General features: G+C 41.4%; 1 protein-coding gene across 2 annotated transcripts; it reads right to left on the reverse strand.

The window, feature by feature from the left end:
- Positions 1 to 13,121: 13,121 nt before the first annotated feature.
- On the reverse strand, positions 13,122 to 20,158 carry htr5ab (5-hydroxytryptamine (serotonin) receptor 5A, genome duplicate b). 2 transcript variants are annotated; one of them, XM_084703446.1, is made up of 4 exons: positions 20,059 to 20,158; positions 15,766 to 16,566; positions 14,428 to 14,436; positions 13,122 to 13,454 (listed from the first exon to the last, which is right to left on the reverse strand). In XM_084703446.1, the coding sequence occupies exons 2-4, from the start codon at positions 16,471 to 16,473 to the stop codon at positions 13,122 to 13,124; spliced, it is 1,050 nt and encodes a 349-aa protein (XP_084559572.1). In that variant the 5' UTR covers positions 16,474 to 16,566; positions 20,059 to 20,158. The 2 variants fall into 2 exon arrangements, with proteins under 2 accessions (XP_084559572.1, XP_084559573.1); XM_084703447.1 differs by lacking the exon at positions 14,428 to 14,436 and having other exon boundaries at positions 15,919 to 16,566.
- Positions 20,159 to 20,327: the final 169 nt, after the last annotated feature.

Here is a 20,327-nt window from a genome sequence, read left to right on the forward strand (position 1 = left end):
TAAAATAAACAAACGTTATCTTGCTGCGCCTTTCAAAGGTGTCAAAAGGTGATGTTGTTTGCTGTACCTTTTTTTTTTTTGCTTTCACGAGGAGACGGTTATTAATTAACAACAAGTAGACTTATCTGTGGTTTATCATGTAGAGAGTGATTAGCGGGAACGCAAGGCGTGCGCATGTCTCAGGGAGGGAGATATAATAACAAAACAAGTCATAATCTACCAAGTGTAGGATGAACGTACACCCTGATGGATTTGATAATTTAGAGCATGTTATTGTTTACATTTTAATACGGCGCTGCTGGACTGTATTAATTTGTCGTCACTCAAAACAAGGGCAAGTCTGTCCCTAGTGGTAGAGATTGATAACTGCACTCATTTTTGACATAATTAAGGCTACTATGGCCTCCTACGACATGGTAGTAATAGGGATAAGTAGGCCTATTTAATTCTCAAACCATTTGCGATAATTTGAAAAAAGTAGGCTATAATAATTTTTTATCTAGCCTATCAAATCAAAATATTGACCTGTTTACGACGACATCAAAGTTTATGTGAACATGATAAGACGCAGGCATATTTATGTAGGCCTATTGATTGATGAATAATATACGCTACATGATAAATCTTACATTTTAAAGCATTTGTACATGTATAGTAAATATCAAGTTATATAATCTTGTTTAAAGTAATTGCTTGGGGAAATTATAGCCACTGTATCGTGCAAGATATACATTCCTCGGGTAGCAGGGGACTGCATTTTAACTGCTGAAACGCTAAACTCTCTGTGCTATAGAAGGGGTAGTTCAGTGGGGGAATCCATTTGTCAACCGTTACTTTGAACCAGACATTATTGTCTTTAGAAAATGACGTCTTGATAGTAATATGAGCAATTGAACAAAAGAGACGAGTAATTGGCCTACAGTTCGAGGGATGAACAGCAGAGGGCAGTGTAATTTCAGATAAAGCGATACTATGTAGACAGACTCAACATGCACAGGCTTTTCAGTTTGAATGTAATATTTATGAGTTCATGCATGAACTGCACTGTATATCATAACATTCAGATTTTAGTGGCAGTACATTTTGTAATATATTTTCTAATCTGATTTGTGAATCCAGCAAGTTAGGACAGGTCTACTGTCTAGGTAGATTATCTCTCAACAGACACAGACGTGTTGCCATGGTACCGGAACAAAGACACCTGGCCTTCAGCTGCCACTCATGAAAGAAATCTCAAACATTTGATAACAGTGTTAAAAGACATTCAGTCAATAGAACAAATTAAGCTGGCGTGCTGTTGAAAGGGAGCTTTACTTTTGACTTTCTGAACGTTATCAGGAAAATACAATAAAAATGACTGTGCATTTTAAACTTCCTTGAAAAATTATTAATGAAATTTCCGGAGGTTGGTTCAATTGTTATCACTTTTGACTTGAATCACTTCCTTTGTTATGCCTTGTGCCTGTTTGTATGTGAGGGTTCCATCTCATAGTTCCATCTCAGTGTGTCACATACAGTCACTAGCATATATATATATATATATATATATATATATATATATATATATATATATATATATATATATATATATATATATATATATGCTAGTCTATGCTAATGACTGTATGTGACATCTATGGTCACTTGGATATGGGAGCCAACAATTCTGTAAAGACATACATCTTGCGATTAACCCCAATGACCTCAATTTGGGTCCTATTACCAACTTGGTTGACAGTGTGGGTTCATCTTCTATGCCTTCTGTGGGCTGTATGCAGTAGTTACACACAAACCTCTCAACTGTGAATGAACTGTGCTGCTACGTGTTGTTGTCTGCCAATGTATCTTTTGGGGGGCGCGTTTACAATGGCAATCATGCTGTCCTAAACAGTGTGCTACTAGGTATCATTATCCTTCCGATTGTTCTTCCCAGATCTATTTGGTGGTTTACGGCCCTCTTGTGAGTGATGAAACAACAGAGATGGTAATGGATCCAGCCCAGGTAATAATTGAGGGCAATTATTTCAGAAGTTCTCTTGTTTCGTAATTGCTATCTAATGAAATCACGACGCTGTTAGACAAAGAGGATAATTTCAGGGAATATCCATATCAATAACCCTCTCTTTGCCTGCCTGTCTGGTAAATCGTTCTCTTTGACGTCACCTGGCTTCAAGTAGCCTATGTTTTTCAGCAAAAGTAAACATTTTTTTCCACATTTTCACTCAAAAATGGGTGTGATTAGAAGAACTCCATTTTAGTCAGATAGTCACGGTGAAATAATCCCAGTCTTGTGACCTTTATCACATGGAGCTCTCTCAAGAGAGAATAGGTAGATTATAAGCATAAAAAAACTAAAAAACATAATTTATGTCTATCAAATGCTGCAGGAGCACATCTAAATTATTTACCAAATATACTGGTGTAATAATGAGAATTATGTTCCGTTTGTTATTTTTCCATTGGGCCGTTGGTTTAATGGCATATTGCTTGACAGATTCACCTGTCTGTCCATGAGAGGAGTCATTGACCGCCCAGTGTGAACCAACAAAGCCAAGAAGAATCTCCTCCTGAGGTTATGAACCTGTTATGTGAAATCTTTTTCAATTGAATTGTCAACGTGTTAGATGTTCCTCACATGAACAAAAGACTTTGAGGAAAAATCCATGCATATGTTTTCACAACTAGTATGGAAAGATCTTTCTTGAATAGACGAGCAGAGTTATGTAACAGAGGCGGTTTGAAAGTAATTTTTAATTCGGGTTCATCTATAAATACATTAGATGTTGGGATTGATGTGGAAAAACACAATTTAAGAGAATGTAAGGGACAGAAAGACCTGGTGACACATGCAGTTAGTTGGAAAAAGACTACAAAAGAATAAAGCCTATACATCATCTTCACATATCCTTGAAATTCAGAATGACACAGTGAAGTAACATTGACTGTGCACATTGTCATGAAATGATTCCAAAGACGCAAAGGATTAGCAATTGTCCTTGAAGGAGAACATTTAGATTGAAATAAATTAAGTTTCTTAATAGATTATTGTTAAATTAAGATGATTGTTCTTATTAATGAATTAGTGGTCATCAGAAAATGTAGATTTTACAAGCAAAAGTACAGTAATCAACAAAATGAACAAATTAGTTTAATTTAAAAGGAATTATATGCTCTGTCTAAATGTCTAATAAGCACTACTTTGCATTCACCAGGACATCATCTAGCCACATCCTGTAGCTACATACCGTATTCCATCAAATGTTTATGCTAGTCAAGATGAGCATGCTGTGAATGTGTCAGACTCTTATATAAATTATGACATTACATCAGCATGCCTTCAGAGTATCCTAAACGTGAACTACTGTAGTAGCAAGTAGAAACTTGAAAATGTGTCCGCAAATCATACATGTATGATACACAGCCAAGCCACACATGAGCAGCCTTTAGCTTCCCAAGCAAGTGCATGTGTTATGTTCTTTGATCCTTCATTACAACTCCTGGAGGCTGCAGACCCAATCTTGTCAGGTAGTCTGTCACTGTCCATAACAGTAACTTCATGGCCACATCAATATCCACCCCTTTCAATGTGTGGGGATTGAAAGCCTGACTCGATGTGCCTGTTAACCAGTTAGACTGCAATTTTTCCATCATCTCGTCCATCAGTGTGTCCATGCGTCCATTTCTCTGTCTGTCTATCCAGTCAGCCAGCCAGAAAACGAGCCAGGCAACCAGGCAGTACATGAGACATCATCAACAGGTGCAGGGATTTGATACTTTTGATCTCTCCTCAGGGGGCAGTCATGTGACACTAGGATTATCTCACACTCGTAGGCTTTGAGCCATTTGCCTCTGTGCTGTCTTTGTGACCCATTCAAATCCTTTGGTGCTTCTCTTTCTTCTGTTGTTTTGAACCTTTGCTGGCTGGGAGCACAGGAAACACACACCAGCTCAGAGCTGCCTTGTGACCATCACTAAACATATCTTATTATTCTCTAAGGATCCAGTTTGGATGGTGTTGACACTTTGTTTTGAGTTACTACTATTATTAACTACGGTACTCCTCCTGTACACACACAAAATAAATAAAAATTCAGCTCTTACGATTAGCATGAACACATGTTTGGTGGAAGGCTTTAGTTGACCATGGTAACAGGAGCCAAAAAAAGCATTTCTTACAAGATGCTTCTCTGCCTGTTTGAACAGACACCAGTCTGCCAGTGTGTATGTGTGTGCGTGTGTGAAAGGAAAGGAGTGTGTGTCGGTTTGTGTGTGTCACCCCAGAGTCATAAACTATGGTAGTCACACTGAGAACCAGATGGAACCACCATGCATCTCAAAGCCAACACAACAGACTTTTATCTTGAGTTTTAAACAAGCATCTGTCTGCTAGTTTATTTTTGTAGGGTATGTACAAGATAGACAAAAGTAGGACCATCATGATTATTTTAGCGAAAAAGGAAAATACAGATTTACCATATGTAAACCACAGTTGACCAAGTCAACAAATGTCATGTTATTGTGAGCCTGAATCAACACACCTTCATAGCTGCTTACTTGCTTCAAAATTGTGTACAGTTGCACCAGAACTGATGCCTAAATTTATATCATGAGACTAGATCAGCACTAACCTTTGGCTAGAGCCTGTCTCCTGGGTGTAACTGGGTTTACAAGAACACAGCAGAATATAGTTTGTCAGGTCTGAAAGGTGAGACATATGGCTAGCACCCTCGTCAGACAGACAAGCTGAGAGCTCTTTCATGTATTCCCCAACTGTAGTCGTCATACCCAGAAATTAATCTAACCTAACCCTTTTCCGCTGTGCCTTGTTTTGTTTATGATTGTTGAACGGTAGTCTGGCACTCTAGTTCACAGCTTGGTCTCACATTGTCCTGCAAATAATTTATTCTTTCTTCTCCTGTGTACTTTTAGATTTACCTTTATCAACTGTCACCCCTCACCACACCTCTCTCTCTCTCTCTCTCTCTCTCTCTCTCTCTCTCTCTCTCTCTCTCTCTCTCTCTCTCTCTCTCTCTCTCTCTCACCTTCCGGCATGGTGGTTGCTGTGGTTACACTGAGTACATTTATGCAGCCATTTTATTCTTATTTCCTCTATAATTAACAGTTTCCTACATTTTTCCACACACCACTTAGATTCTTTAAATCTTTCTTGCGTTTCTGATGACATGGAACTGTAATCACGACATGGAATCTCACTAAAAGTGAGTGATCATGAATGCCTCCTATGTCTCAATGAGTTCTGATGTATTTTGTCAAAGTGAGCACAACTGCCCATTGTGTGAGATCAAATATCACACCCCCTGACACATGCTCTTGGTCTCGTCTGCTATCCTAACATTTGCCTTTGTTCTTTTGTAGGTATGGACAAGTTTGTGTGGGTATATGAAACGTGAAAGATGTGTCCTAAATCTTGTGAAAGAAAGACACAAAGGTAAAAGGGCAGAATGGCACAGAATATGTGTTGTGTCTGAATGTGGGCACATCATTTCTGACCCCACAAGCCATGTAACCATCAACAATGTTGGAGCCCACAATTGTTAGTCCCATCATATCATCACACTATCACACAATTGGCCTGTTTGGCAAATAGCACACTATGCATGGCTTTCCATCCTAAATGTTTCTTTTTCTTCCAGTGTCAATTTTCCCACATTATCGGTTCCACGAGTGTGCTTTGGAGACAGTAAGAGCCATGGCTGTGCTGTTCTTCTTGCATCTTTCAATCATGTGTTCCTTTACATGCTTATGCTGTCTTTGATTTACTTTTGTTGCAATTATATGAGCAAACATGTATATGTTTGTTGTCCGCTGATAGTAATCTCAGTAATGGTAGGAAATACCATCTTTTCAGGTGATAGTTGGCATTGGCTGAGTAAATAATTTTGTGTTGTGATGTGAGAATTTGTCTGGAAAATAATTTTAGATTTAATGAGTTCCACAAATGATAGAATTGGCAGTACACTTCTGTTAACGTACTTTGCCTAAACCATATATAGATCTAATTGGAGTGCCGGCTGTTTAAAACCCTGCAGTACATCCAGCCTGTCATTACAACAAGCCATCTGCCTCTGGGGAATCAAGTTTGATAGACTGTTCTGCCAGCAGGAAATGGAGTCAGTGACATCAATTCCCCTTGTGTTGTTCCCCACCTGAACAGCTGGGGGTGTTTAGGTGGGGAACACAACATGTGTTGTGCAAGCCAACAAGTTTGAAGTAAACAACTTGTGGCAGGCACATACCGAGACACATTCCCCTCTACCACTCACACACACACACACACACAAACACCAAGGCCGTAGCCAAGGAGTCAACATTGGGGGTCCCCCCCCCCCAGAACCTTTTGGCATTTTGAAATATTACAAAAATCACTAACACATAGAATGAACTTTTTTATTCATACATTTCTGATAATTGACACTTTATAGGACAGAAATATATGCATTGTTATATATAGACAAGTCCAGATATTGTGGCTAAGGTTTCTTCCTCTTGTCATATCTCCTGCTTTTCAGGGCAGGGCATTTCAGAGGCGGTGCTTTCTAGGCGGGGATGCATTTGAAGACACAACAACGGCCTCCCTAATGACTCTCATACAATGTGTTCGCCATAGAGGGTTTTGCAAAGTTTGTGGATTCATAATTTGACTGCAAGCAAAAGCAATAAAAATGAACCGCAAATCCTTAAAAACTACATTTTATATTCATGAAAACCCATATTTAATGTCAATTAAATTACAATAAGTCCAAAATTACCCTAACACGAGAATCAAACCAGTCAGCAGAAGAGAAAGGTACAGTAGCACAGCTTGAGCTTGAATATTAAAAAAAGAATATTAGACACAACAATTTGTCAGTCAGGCTAGCCATCATCTGGTCTGCATTTGTTTGCATTTCTCTGAGCTCAGTGTGAAATCGAATTTGTCCAACCACCTTAAAAAGTCTCAGACCAACAGCAGATATAGACACGGAAAACTACTAAACCATTCACAACACACTCACCCTCGAACACGTCCATGCATACAGAGTACACACAGTAGGCACAAGCACTCACACTAACACAGCTGAAAAAACGGAAAATTAAGAGAACAATATACGAACACACTCACAAAGACAGACATGCACACATTTGCAGCGAGAGTGTCCATCGATGGAATATGTTAAGGAAACAACGTAATTCAAAGATGATGGGAATTCAATTGAGCATCCCAGACCAGCTTTAAGAGCCTCATGTTAGTTCCAGGCCCTGGGTCTGTATTGGATATGGCTTGGTTATGCAGCAAACCGAATATACACCAGAGAAAGGAGGTCTGTCTTAAAGATGGTGGTGTTCAACCCCTGTTATTTTAACCTAAACTGAGCACAAAATAAAATGATCCACCAACAGCAAACAGCAGTGGTGAAACGGGGAGTCAGATTATGGTGGGCGAGAGATTGTGTGCATTTCCAAATATATATTCTGTGTGTGCGCGTGTGTGCCTGTGCGTGCGTGTGTACAGACCATAACAAGTTCCTGCAGCGAGTAAAACCTGCAGCCAGTGAAGCTAGCTTTTCAAGCGTCGGATAAACAACAAAGGAACTGCCAGCAACGGTGCAAGTGCCGTTCCAATCCCCAGTGCTTTACGGAGATTAGCGGAATCATTTAGCTCACTCATCTTGTTACGATGGATGAGAACCATGAAGAGAAGATGCAGCTTTTCCGGGTTTTGACTGATTGTTATTTTCATCACAGTCAACAGTGCCAGGAGGAATGTGTGAAGGGGAAAGTCCCCATGCACACACTGGGAGCCGGGAAAGTGGGCCTGAGCAAGTTAATGGTGATTGAAGTTCATGTTTCTGTTTCAAATTAATATCACATTTTATTTGATCGACATCCAATATCGTACAATATAAACAAATGTTCTCCCACATAATTCTTATTGATTTAAATGGTTGGAAAGCCTTGCAAGTCAATGATCAACATGCAATTCATTAATAAATTAAATGTAGGCTAGAGACACTAACACATTCTCTGTGCTCTTACAAGGATGCATTCTATAGATTCATGAGGTGTTTTCAGGTTGCATAGCCCAGTGTGAATGCGCTGCTGGATAGCCGTCTGAGTATAGATGAAATGCATGAAATTGAAAGCTGTCAGTGTCATCGATACTCTCTGCTTGACAGATACTCTGCCGGCACAGTCGGCTGCGTGAGTCCTCAATCTGAATTCAATAGAACCATTTTTTGAAACTAATATACAGAATAGCTTGAGATAAAACGTGGAAACGTTAACGTTTGCTTTCCAATTTCATGGACAAAGTATTCCTTCACTGTTTTAAATAGGCTGATGTGCAGAAAAATGCAAGGATATAGGATTAATTTACTACGGTTGGTGAATTGTCTCCCGTGGTGAGCCAGCGATTTACTTTGTAACATTGTTCTACATTTCCATTCCCTGCAATAATGGGTGCTAAATGCAGTTTTGACCTTGTTGAACGCAGCCACCTGCCACACATATCATATAGGCCTACCGCTCGCTGATCTGGACCTTATATTTTTGAACTCCAAGTAGAGGGACAGGTAAACTCGCAAGTTCTGCACATATGCCAGATGGCCCATTTAATAGGCTACTTATTGATGAATTGAATTTCGTCATCATGCAATTTGCAACCATTGCCTTCCAAAAGCTCCCACTGCAAGTCATGGATTTGGCCACCAACTTTGCACAGGTGTTAAGCACCGGGTTATGGTGCCTGTGGTTACAGGTTTGGTACTCAGGTTGTTGTGCTGTTTGCTAGTAGTAATGTTTTCTTCACCTGTCTTTTGGCTCAGCAGTTGAATACCATTCAAATCTATGCCTCACAGAATAAATGGATCTGACATGACTGGATTGGTGAAAACAATACAGTTCAGTCCCTGCTTGCCACTGGATCCAAGTTATGCATGTGCAACACAAGGAAATACAGTACAACATACAGACATTACAGATTTCCAGGAGGCACATTTCTAGAACATTCAAAATGTGCCAAACTCATACATTCAACCTGACACAAGAGGTCATGTTCTTTAGATCGGACTGTTTGGTTGTTTAGACGGTTCAGTAGATTCATCCAGTTCTGCTCATTCTAAGCCATCAGGACATCCTTGGTCTGTATTATCTATGTAAGCACTCCGTCTTTGTATCGTCAAAATCAAAATTCGCGGCAATCAGCGCAGGGGTTTAATCACATTCAGAACATCTTATTCATATTCTAATGCTTTCGGATCTTCAGGGGGAATTCAAACTTAAAAGCATTCACACTTCAACAGGCCCATCATTTATTTCATGATACGATGGCATGCTCTGCACACATCATCAGAGTTTAAAGTGGTTTACTCAATACAAATATCTCGTGCTGACGGAAGTTGATTGAAATGTCAGAAGCCTTATGGCTGAACTCTGCTAACGTTGGGCACTTGCTGCAAGGGATTTTCAAAAGTTTTCCCAATTAAATGTCAATGTACAGCAGGCTCAAATAGAAATGTGGTGAAGAATCTCAAGAGCAGTGAAAGCCCTTTAAGCAGACAGGAAAATAAAAAGTTTGGCAGTACTGACCTGTATGCGAAAGCCAACCATTTAGGTAACCAATGAATTTTGGGCAGCCAAAATACCCATGCCCACAAAGTAGCATTTTTGGGAGCGCAGCACAGTCAAAAACGTCTCCCAGTTAGTGGGTATGGAAGAAATGTGACCTGTTTGGGACATTTTAGTTGCTTGAACGGGTGCATACTGTTAAGTACCTGCCCTCCACGTACAGTTGCCTCTGCTGTTGATGTCTCTTCCAGTGATGTGGATTGTTGGTCAGAATAGTCAGAAAAGCAAACTTTCCTACTGCAAAATATTCTACTTGTACACAAGAGCATATCAGTCCAGACAGAGATAACCTTTCCCCCCCACCTGACGTTGCTCCTATGTGGCTGAAACCAAAAAACAATACACAAAAACATTGTGTAACCTACACAAATAGTTGATGCAATATTTTAAAACATACCTGATATGAATTTATTCATAACAGAATATGCAAATTATGCTCAATAAATCACATGTCAGATGGTGAATCTATTTTTCATTGTTTGTGTGACTAGAATGTAAAACAGGTTTGAAGAGAGAGTTGGAAGTGTAAAGGTGTCGAGCAAAGACTAGTAGATAAATCTGCCTCCATCTAAGGTGTTCACATTCAATGTCACCTATTTCAACCATTGGTAGTGGAAAATCAAAGCTTAATCATTTCTTGCAGTAGCACATTCAGTCTTCAACTAAATAAATCTCCTCCTAAATCTATGATGAAAAGAAGTACCCAGTTGACCTTGCCAATAGTAACAGCTGTGATTTAATGGACAAAACAGATATGTCCTAAAGGCACACAAAGTGTAACTGGTAAGCTGCACATGAAAGATGGCTGACCTGTTGAAGGTGGAAACAAGGACAGTTTAAATTTTAAAAAGGAAGAGGCGCTTTGCCAGACATACTGTGGTCGTTCGAGCATTTAACCACAATCAAATTCTCCCTTGTACATTACTTAGGATCAAAGCATCTGATGAATGCTTTATAATGGTAGTGCTCAATCACTCCTGCACACGCGCGTGCGCACACACACACACACGCACACACACACACACACACAGTGACCGCGGTAGATGAAAGTCCTTAGAAGGAAACCAAAGTGCAAGCAGGTGTCAGAAGAATTCTCCCTCCTCCGGTTTCTTAATTGGGCAGTTGAAGTAATGACCAGTCTGATTAGATTTATTTTTACATATCTTGAAGTAACCAAAAACCTGCCAAATCTGCCATGCTCCTATGCTCTCCGGAGCCAAAAATTCTAAAATACTCATTGCTCTGTGCATAAAATGTGTATTTCAGCTTTGTAAAGGTCCTTGCACTGTGATTTTCTCATGTCGATTTACCCCAAATTACTGAGGTATAAAATGTAAATGCAAATGATCTGAAGACAAGAGAGAAGCACTCTATTTCTCCCGTACCAGGAGAATATTTCTCATACAAGCTTTGCATGCATATCTCCTTGTTGTTTTTTCTCAGTTCACACTTGTGAGGGAACCGTAATACTCCAGTGGGTAAAGATACACCATTAAGGCTTTCTTGAAATGTCAATGGAAGGTTCAGCACAAGAAGCAGCTAAGATGCTCGACAAACATTCAGTATTCCTGTACATTTCTGGTCTCAAAGACAATTATGGTTCATGAGAGTTTAACAAACATAAAAGAACATGTAGGGTCAAACAAAAAACACGCACACTATTTCACCCAGGCACAAAGACACAGTCCATTTGTGTTGGGAGCGTCGTAGTGTCTCACAAAAGCAGAACACAATGTTTCCTCAGAGTGAAGTGAAGAGGCACGTCCTTCTTGCAGATTGAGAACAAGTAGCTTCCCTTTACTCTGTGTCGTTGTTCTTACTGCTCTCCTCTCTCTCGTTTTCTCTCTCTCTCTCTTCTTCATTCCTTTGAAATATAAAAATGAAAAACCAGTCAAGAATGACTGTACAGAGTGGTGCATTGGCTCAGAACCAAAAAACGTGTGCACCTGACTGGACAACCCTAACCCGGAGTTTCCCCTCCCTTCCCTTATTCCATTCCTCACTGGGGTGAGAACTCATAGTGCATCTTTGATGTGGAGATGTGAGTGTCTGCATGAGAGAAGGGCAGCAACACACTGACTTTACCCATACATTAGCACTTACACACACACACACCAATGTGCTCCAACACACGCATACACACCCAAGTCCAAAGCCATGCATGCACTTATATAATGGACTCAGACTAACACACACCTGTCAGTGCACACACACACACACAGCAGACATGTTTTGCAATCACACATCTATGTAAACATGCGCACACGCACACACACACACTTCACCATTACCTTCAAGAGGGAAAGGCATCTTCAGGGGATTCGTTTTCTGGAAGGGTAGTGGCTGTTTTGCATTTCCTGTGCCATGTGAAGCTATCTTGGTGTGCTAAGTGACTAATCAGCTGGCCCCAGGCAACGTGAGAAGGGGAAAAGAGATTAGAGGCTATTTAAATGAGTCCACAAGAGAGCTCATGGGTTCTCCCTTCTTCGTTGCCATTGTCATGCGTATCATCACCATCATCATCCTCATACTCAAGTTGGATCCTCATCCTCAACCTCATACTCAATTTATCTAGTAGCCACATGATAATAGCAGAACAGAGGACAACCATATGTATCCTTTGTGATTGCCATTTCTTGATACTCACAATCACACGTTATTACACGCTGAATTAACCACATTTTATGAGTTGGAACTTTCCTTGATTTCTGCTCTCAGTCTCACACAGACAGGAATTCAATTAGACCATCCACTGTTTAACTCAAGCTTATGTCTTTATTTCAGGTCATTCCACTACATGATTATATAATTTTTTTGATGGTGAAATACAGCAATCGTGCTTTATCAGTTATTTTGAATCATTTTCAAAGTAATCACAATGATATGAGATTGCTGTTTCCAAACATGTTTTACTGCTACTTTTTAAATAACCTTTTGAGTCACAAAGTATACCATCCCTGCTCAGTCAGACAGATAATGTATATTTCTAGGGGAGAATGCAGCCCACAAAGGACAGTTTAACCCCCATGTGGTCCTAATTATTGGATCAGAGAAGAGTTACCCAGCACCTCCCACTCACTGCTATTTCTATTGCATCCATGAAATCACAAGATGAAACTGTTGTTGTGAGAGATAGAATGAGCATTTCTTCTTTTTGTCTCCTTACAAGCATCCAGTGAGAAAGGCTGTTGTCAGATGTCCTACGGTCCTTTCTTTGAAAAGCGTATTGTTCCTGGCCTGGTGCTCACATCTTTGCCTGTGAGTCCAAAGTTTTCAAACACTTACGTAGCACCTAGTACGTCCAGGTACGTCTTTGCACATGCTACTTGCCGATTTCCTTTGACGCTCAGATCCCCCAAAATGCGTTCGTGTCTTGGAGATGTAAAGCTAAAAAGCAACAGATATCGGACGCGTGCAGTGTGGCGTTAGCGGTGGCCTGCGACACTACATCTAAAGCCCATCTCCAGGTGCCTAGGAGGGGGGGGGGGGGGGCCTCACCGCTGGCGAGAGAACAGGTTCCTCAGAGCGTTGTTGTAGTTCTTATTGAAGGCCGTGTAGATAAGCGGGTTGAAGAAAGAGTTGGAGTAGCCCAGCCAGAGGAAGATGCTCTTCCAGATGGGCGGGATGTAACAGGAGCAGAGGGGCACGATGAGCTCCGTGATGAAGAAGGGGATCCAGCACAGGACGAAGACCCCGATGAGGATGCCCACCATGAGGGCCGCCTTCTTCTCCTTCTGTTCGCGCCACGTGTCGCCGTCTGTCTGGAATGTAACGGTGGCGTGGCGGACGTTGAAGACCATCTGGGGCTGCTGGGAGGCCTCCTTCACCTGTCAATCACACCATCAGCCTGTCAGGAAATCATTCCGCCTAACAGGAACATTACAAGGAATGTACATGGGTATAAAAGAACCAATCGATCAATCAATTAAAAGCATCTGCACAATTGTCACGATGGAAATCTGGCAAGCAAAAAATAAACACTATGACGAGCACTCTTGGCATCGACCGCATTTTTGACCGCCCTCTCGTAGAGGGCAAAACTGTAGCACAAAATGAACAAATAAATAAATGCCTTCAAATGTAAAACCTTCTGCCTCTCCTGAAACTCCTCAGTCACCCACCCACACGTTGGTTTCTAAGTCACGTCTCCTTCAAGCGACCGTGGCAGCTCCTTCAAGACCTGCAATATGTCTTCTGAACCACACTCACCTGCCACGGGAAAACAAAAGCTTAACCGCTTGGCTGAGCTGCCTGTCTTAAAATTCCGTAAACGCATTCATGTGCGTTTGTGTGCACACCATGTGAACACAACAAACTGTGTGGCCAGTATGTGTGCGTGAGACGGAGCTGGTCAGGAGTGAGTGTTGAGGAAATGCTCAGTCAAATCAATGCAAATCAGTTGATCTTGCAGAATGGGGTGGACAAGTCAAGAAGGATGATCCTCAATGAAAGGGTATGGAGAGAACCAAACCATACATGTTTGGCAGGAGAGAAAGGGTTTATACTGTTGAAGGTACACCCAAAGGACAATAACTGGGAATTTGAGTCCTGAGTCCTTTTAGTGGAAATGTCAGACATTCAAAGACGTCAGAATGTGTTAACCTGTCATGAAAGCATTTCCATGTCACCCGAATATGAAATACTGTGGAGGGAAGACTCCCCTGGCATCGGCACTGCTCCTATAATGTTTTAGGATACGTTAAGCTTGCAGGAAGGTCATATATCCATACAGAGGTGTAGACTGTGGAAGGATGCATGGTGTAAATGGATTAGTTCAGGCAGGGCAGAAGTTCAGAGTGCTTCACCATACTGCCTCAATTCATGGTCTGATGAATCATTTTGTCCAGGGATTTGTAGACCCTTCAAGTCACAACCCCGCTGTCTGTGCTTTTAACTGGACTGAAAGCATGCAGGCTTGTTAATCCTTTGACCAGTTCTTGATATAAATCATCTGACGGTTTTTGATGAGCTGTGGTGATGTGACTTCATTGGTATAAAGTAGCATATTTATTACTCCTTTTATTCATTCCTTTTTTAAGTTATTCATTCGCTTCTAAGTGCAATCCAAAGGGATTTAACAAATACACATCCGAGCCTAATTTGAAGCCAAAGGCCCTCAGCATTCAGTGGACAACTGCCAAGGATGGACCTAGCAAAGATCTATGATAAATCAATTGATTTCCAATCCGTAACTACAGCATTCTCTGTAGTTCAACAGGTGCATAAACAAAATGCCCACAGTAGCTTCTCAGCATTTTGTATTTAGATATTCTTTCCTTCATATTTTTCAAGCTGGCTGCATCCACACCCACCCACCTCACCGAGGATGTTGCGTCGGAATACTGCAGGATATTACAGCCACGAAGAATGTCAACAAGAGAGGGTGCAAGGCAGGCAGGAAGTTCCTGCACAGTCTGTGCACAGGATGAAACGGCCTGATTGAAAGTGTTTGCTTGGTCTTATCAAGTGTGGTCGGAGGCAGGGCGTCAGATGATTAGAAGGAAGCTCCACAGTAAGGAAGGTGCTGCGGACCCCGGCATCGTTAAAGACGGTGGTATTTATAGACCTGCGCTTGCCAGCAGGCAGTAACAAGGTGGCGTGTTGGTTCCGGCGGTGGGGGTGGTTTTACTTATGTCTGTCTTCATGACTTTTTTCTTCCCTCCCTAAAGCTATAAAATAAAGGTATCTCTGTCTGTGTATGTGCTCGTGTCTGTGGGCTTCTGCTTATGTATGTTTTAGAAGGTCAATTCTAATGAGTTATTTCATATAGAATATGGCAGGTAAGAGAGAGAGAGTGAAGCACCATTCACACAACACAATGAATTGGGAGTCTGAACAGCATAAACATAACTCAAATCTGAAGCTTAGTCCGCAATATATTTTCTGTCGCTTGGGCTGTGCGATAAGGCAATACAATCTAAAACAGATGGGTGATTTAATGAGATCCTAACATCCTACCGAACAAACAACATCCACAACGTTTACAGATAGATAATGGGAAAAGTACACAGCCGACAGGTAACTTACTGTTGTGTTTTCAGTACTGATATTGGCCTACATGTTTTCAAAAAATGATCAACAAAAACCAATAATCCACACAGGCATGATCTACCGGGATACAATGTGAATCTCAATCACCTCAGCCATGGGCGTGATGGTGTTGTTCTTGCGCGAGCCGATGCGAAACTTGGCAGCCTTGTAGATCTTCCAGTAGACAAACAGCACCACACACAGCGGCAGGTAGAAAGCTCCGAAGGTGGAGAAGATGGTATAGGAGGGCTCCTGGCTCACCTGGCATTCCAACGCCTCCTCAGAGTAAGTCTCCCCCCAGCCAAAGAGCGGCGACAGGGAGATGATCGAGGACAGAAGCCAGGTGAGGGCGATCATCACGTTGGAGATCCTCTTCCTGGTTTTCAGAGTGTATTCCAGGTGCCTGGTGATCGACCAATAGCGGTCCAGGGCAATGGCGGTGACGTTCCAGATGCTGGCCGTGCAGCAGAGGACGTCGAAGGAGATCCACACCTGGCAGAGGACCCTGCCCAGTTTCCACAGACGCCCGTTCAGCTCATGGACCAGGCTGAGGGGCATCACGAGCGCCGCCACCATCACATCCGAGATCGCCATGGACGCCACCAGGTTGTGGGGCACGCGGTGGAAGGTCCGTACCCTCAAGATGGTCAACAGCACCAGGAGGTTCCACACAAACGTGGCCACCACCAGCATGGCGAGCAGCGTGAGCGTCAACACGCTGAACACGGAGAAGGGACGGTAGAAGTTGCCAGAGCCCAGGCCGTCCGAGGTGTCGCTGATGTTGGAGCTCACGCTGCTGGCGTTGGGGTGCGTCATGGTCGGCCCCTCCTGGTCGCTCACGGCTCTGGTGCTTGCGGAGTGCAGTCCGGTAGCACTGCCACAAGGGACACTTCCGACAGGCTCATTCTGCTGCGGAAGGCAGGGGGTGAAGGAGAGAAGGAGAGAGTGAAGGAGGGATAAAGGAAGGAGAGAGAGGACAGGCAGAGGGAAAAGGATTGACAGAATGAGAGAGAAAGAAGAAACTAAGCATAAGATTTATTTGGTTGGGGAAAAACAGGCCCCACAAGAAAACAGGACATGGAATGTGATGGAGTAGATTGTACAATGACTGGTGAAAAGACACAAAGCCACAAAACTTTGATATGCAGCAAAACATCCTTAAATCACTAAGCAGAAGCCATTCAGTGTCTCCTTTCAACAGTCACGTAACCGGCCTACAACTTTTATGAGTGATTTCACTCACTGTTAATAAGGCTCCAAGGCATGTCTGGGGATTAATGAGTCTAAAGGGAACTTACACATTCAATTCCAAAGCTCCAGCACCAAGCTAGGATTTGCATGAACATCAATTATTCCCACAGCTTTAGTTAAAACAATAAATAAGTGTAACTTAAGCCCTCATCAAGCTGCGTGTTTGGACAAAACAGTTCCAAAACAATACCTTGGGAATAATTAAATTGTACATACTGTAAAACAATGCTGAATTCCCCCCCCCCCCCCCGTTACACACATTATCATATTCCTATTTTAGATTTCACTGACAGTTACATATGGCAAAAAAGCATTCTTTATTTTAGAAACAAGATGATTGATGGGGCAGAGCAGAGCACAGAATGAGCAGACAATGAGAAAAGCTTGAATGAAACTCATTCAAAAGGCAGAGACAGAAATTACTGCTGAATGTTCCAACTTAGCTTTTCTATCTCAGTTCATGCAAACAATGAAACATTGTCCTAGCCTTTGGACATGAAAGTAAATATTTTGGCTTGTTAGTGTGGAGCAAACTGTACAAACATGGTAGTATTCAATTCAATTTTTTGGGAAAGAAAATGCGTGACAATACACAAATTATGTCCAGATCTGGTGTAATTACCTCACATCTGCTTCGCTGCGAGTCTCAACATACTTTCAAGGATTACTAAGATGTTTATCTTTTATGACGCACATGCACTCCATGAACATCCGACCACTACTGACTTCCATTAGCAGACTTTTATCAAATCTACTTCTCATTGACTGGCGTATCACACTTAAAGAAAAATAGTTTGATAGATAATGGTTTTGTAGATGCTTTCCATTTTAGATGTAGATCTTGTTGATTCATCCATACAACCATTCACAAGAAACCTGTGGCAGAAGATTGTTTGTATTTTTAGCAAAGCTTTCGGGAAAGACTCCACTTTCATCAAAATCAGCAACAACATGTTCTACTAAGATGTACAATGGTCTTTAAAATCGAAAGTACAGTTAGTGATTAGTGAACATGCAAGACCACGGCAACCCGTTGCTAAGCAGGAGGCCTGAATGACTTTGACACATCTGGTCCATAATCTCCATAATTTCACAAAAAAAGCAATGGCAGGCTATGATTTCATTGACGTGAGAAACCCTAATTGAGTGAGTGTTGTATTAGAAAAATGTATCAATATGATACTGTTCTTAGTCTGTACTCCCGCTAACAATATTGTAAGCAAAATTGAGAGAAACCTTTGTTGCATCGCAAAAGTGTTTTGTATAAAATAGATCCACCTTCAATTTATAATGTAAAAATAGACTGTGGAAGATCAGAAACAGATACATTAAGTGGGATGGTCATTTCCATACACCATGTCCATAGTGACTTGATAGACAACAAATAAATAATTCCCTCTTTGGCACAGGGTATAACAATCTAGGCTGACTTTGAGAACCAGCCAAGTTTTTGACATTTCATAAAACCATTGCTTTGTGAGGTGACTGCAGAGTGCACACAACACTACAAATTCTCACTACAGCATGTCACTCCAAACAGGCATGTGATAAAGCATTTGGGTAGAAAATAAACACTGCCACTAGTAGTATGGGAAAACATGAACAGACCGACAGTACCTACATACAGTAGAATAGTATGGCACTTCTGTACAATACTATGACACTTCTGACACTGATAAGGGTGTAATATCATATTTGTATGCATGTGATGTCATTACCTATGATGCATCTGATCATACCGGCTGGGCCTTGTCAGTAACCTTAGGGCTACTTCTGTCAGCCAAAGTAGCTCCGCGGGCGTGTCTTCTAATCACAGAGCCAGACCGTTCTCGCTGGCCTACTGACAACTTCCCCTCACCCCTCCTCTATTAGCAAGTCCTGAGAGCAATGAAATTGCACAAATGCATACAGAATAAAACAGGCAATCAAACATTCGGTGTTCACCAAAGACAGGGATCCAAGAGCCGCACGCTAATCACAAGTGACAATCCTATCTCTCTGTCTCTCTCTCTCTCTCTCTCTCTCTCTCTCTCTTTATCTCTCCCTCTCTCATCTTTCACAAACAAACACACATCTAACAGGTGCCTTGTAGCGACAGACCGCTGTCACATGACATCTATTCATGGAGATGGACAGGACTGTGTCCCCCTTTGTTTTTCTCAGAGTTACGCGACACACCTAGTGCTATTTCCTTTATTAACATACACAAGTCATTTCCTCAGGCTTTTACGCTCCCTTTGAATTGAAACGTAGTGTGAAAATTCACACAGGGCTTCAAAGACCGGTTGTCATACGAATCAGTACAATGTACAAAATCAAACTAAGGAAATACTGTCCTGTTACAGCTGAATGAGGATTATACTAACTGAAGAGGGCAATCCATTTGGTGTAAAGCCATCAATGGGAAATTATAGTCATGTCGATGCCAAGAATAGATAACCTTGAACGTGCATTGTATTATGACTAAATCAGTGAGAAACTCAAATTAGATGAAAAACAAAGGATTTCGAAGTATACACATAGAAGTATTATGACAACATAATCAACAAAATCTGATGAAATAACGGACATACAAGTTCCTAAAAAGTATTTTAACTCTCTGAATCTGTGTCTGTGACGCCGTTTTCATTAAGAGGAGCAATTTGGTTTTTGGTCAGTCAAAACTCCCGGAAGAAACCTGTCAAATTGGGAACATCTGTTTGATCTCATAAGCTTGATTACATGCTTACAGCTGACATTAAATCAACTAGTTGTTCTGTAGTCACAGCTAGTTATGGAGTTCATGTAGGGCATTTCTTTTAAATAATTAATTCAAGTCTTATTATGTAGCAAACAACACCATAAAGCATACTATCATAGAGTTAATATATAGATAATTTGCGTTCATGTTTTGTGGCTTAAGATATTTTTAACCACTGCTAAGGAGATCCTTTTCTATCCATAAGGTTTCTTTCACATTTGAGTCATGCTTAATCAACACCCGTTTAATACATTATTACCCTTGTCAGAACAAACTACTGTAGGCTACCGAACCAGGCTTTGCCAGTGATGTTGGAGACAAAGTCGTCGTACATTTGAATCAAGTTGTCATTTATAGTTTATGCCAGAACTTAAATCTCGTTTCATAGATGTTTCCAAACAGTAACTTACCCTTGTTCACATTTTAAAGGAAATAAGTCCTTCGTAGAAAAATAATGGACCTCTCCGTCCTTGCTTTCCAGTCCGTTGCTTTTGCTCGCTATACCCCGCGTGTGAAACGTGTTTATTATACCAGCACCTCGCGCCAGAGACACAGCGGTGTTGGAATGAACCAAGGCAGACAGAAGGGGGAAATACAATTTCCCAACGCTTGCTTTTCTGCATGAAACACATGTAAGGTCGAGATGTTATCCATAAAAACATTCAGCAGGAACTTTTTG

The sequence above is a fragment of the Hypomesus nipponensis genome, chromosome 8 (genome assembly GCF_054491055.1).
Source record: "Hypomesus nipponensis isolate SF chromosome 8, ASM5449105v1, whole genome shotgun sequence".
Classification (NCBI taxonomy): Eukaryota; Metazoa; Chordata; class Actinopteri; order Osmeriformes; family Osmeridae; genus Hypomesus; species Hypomesus nipponensis.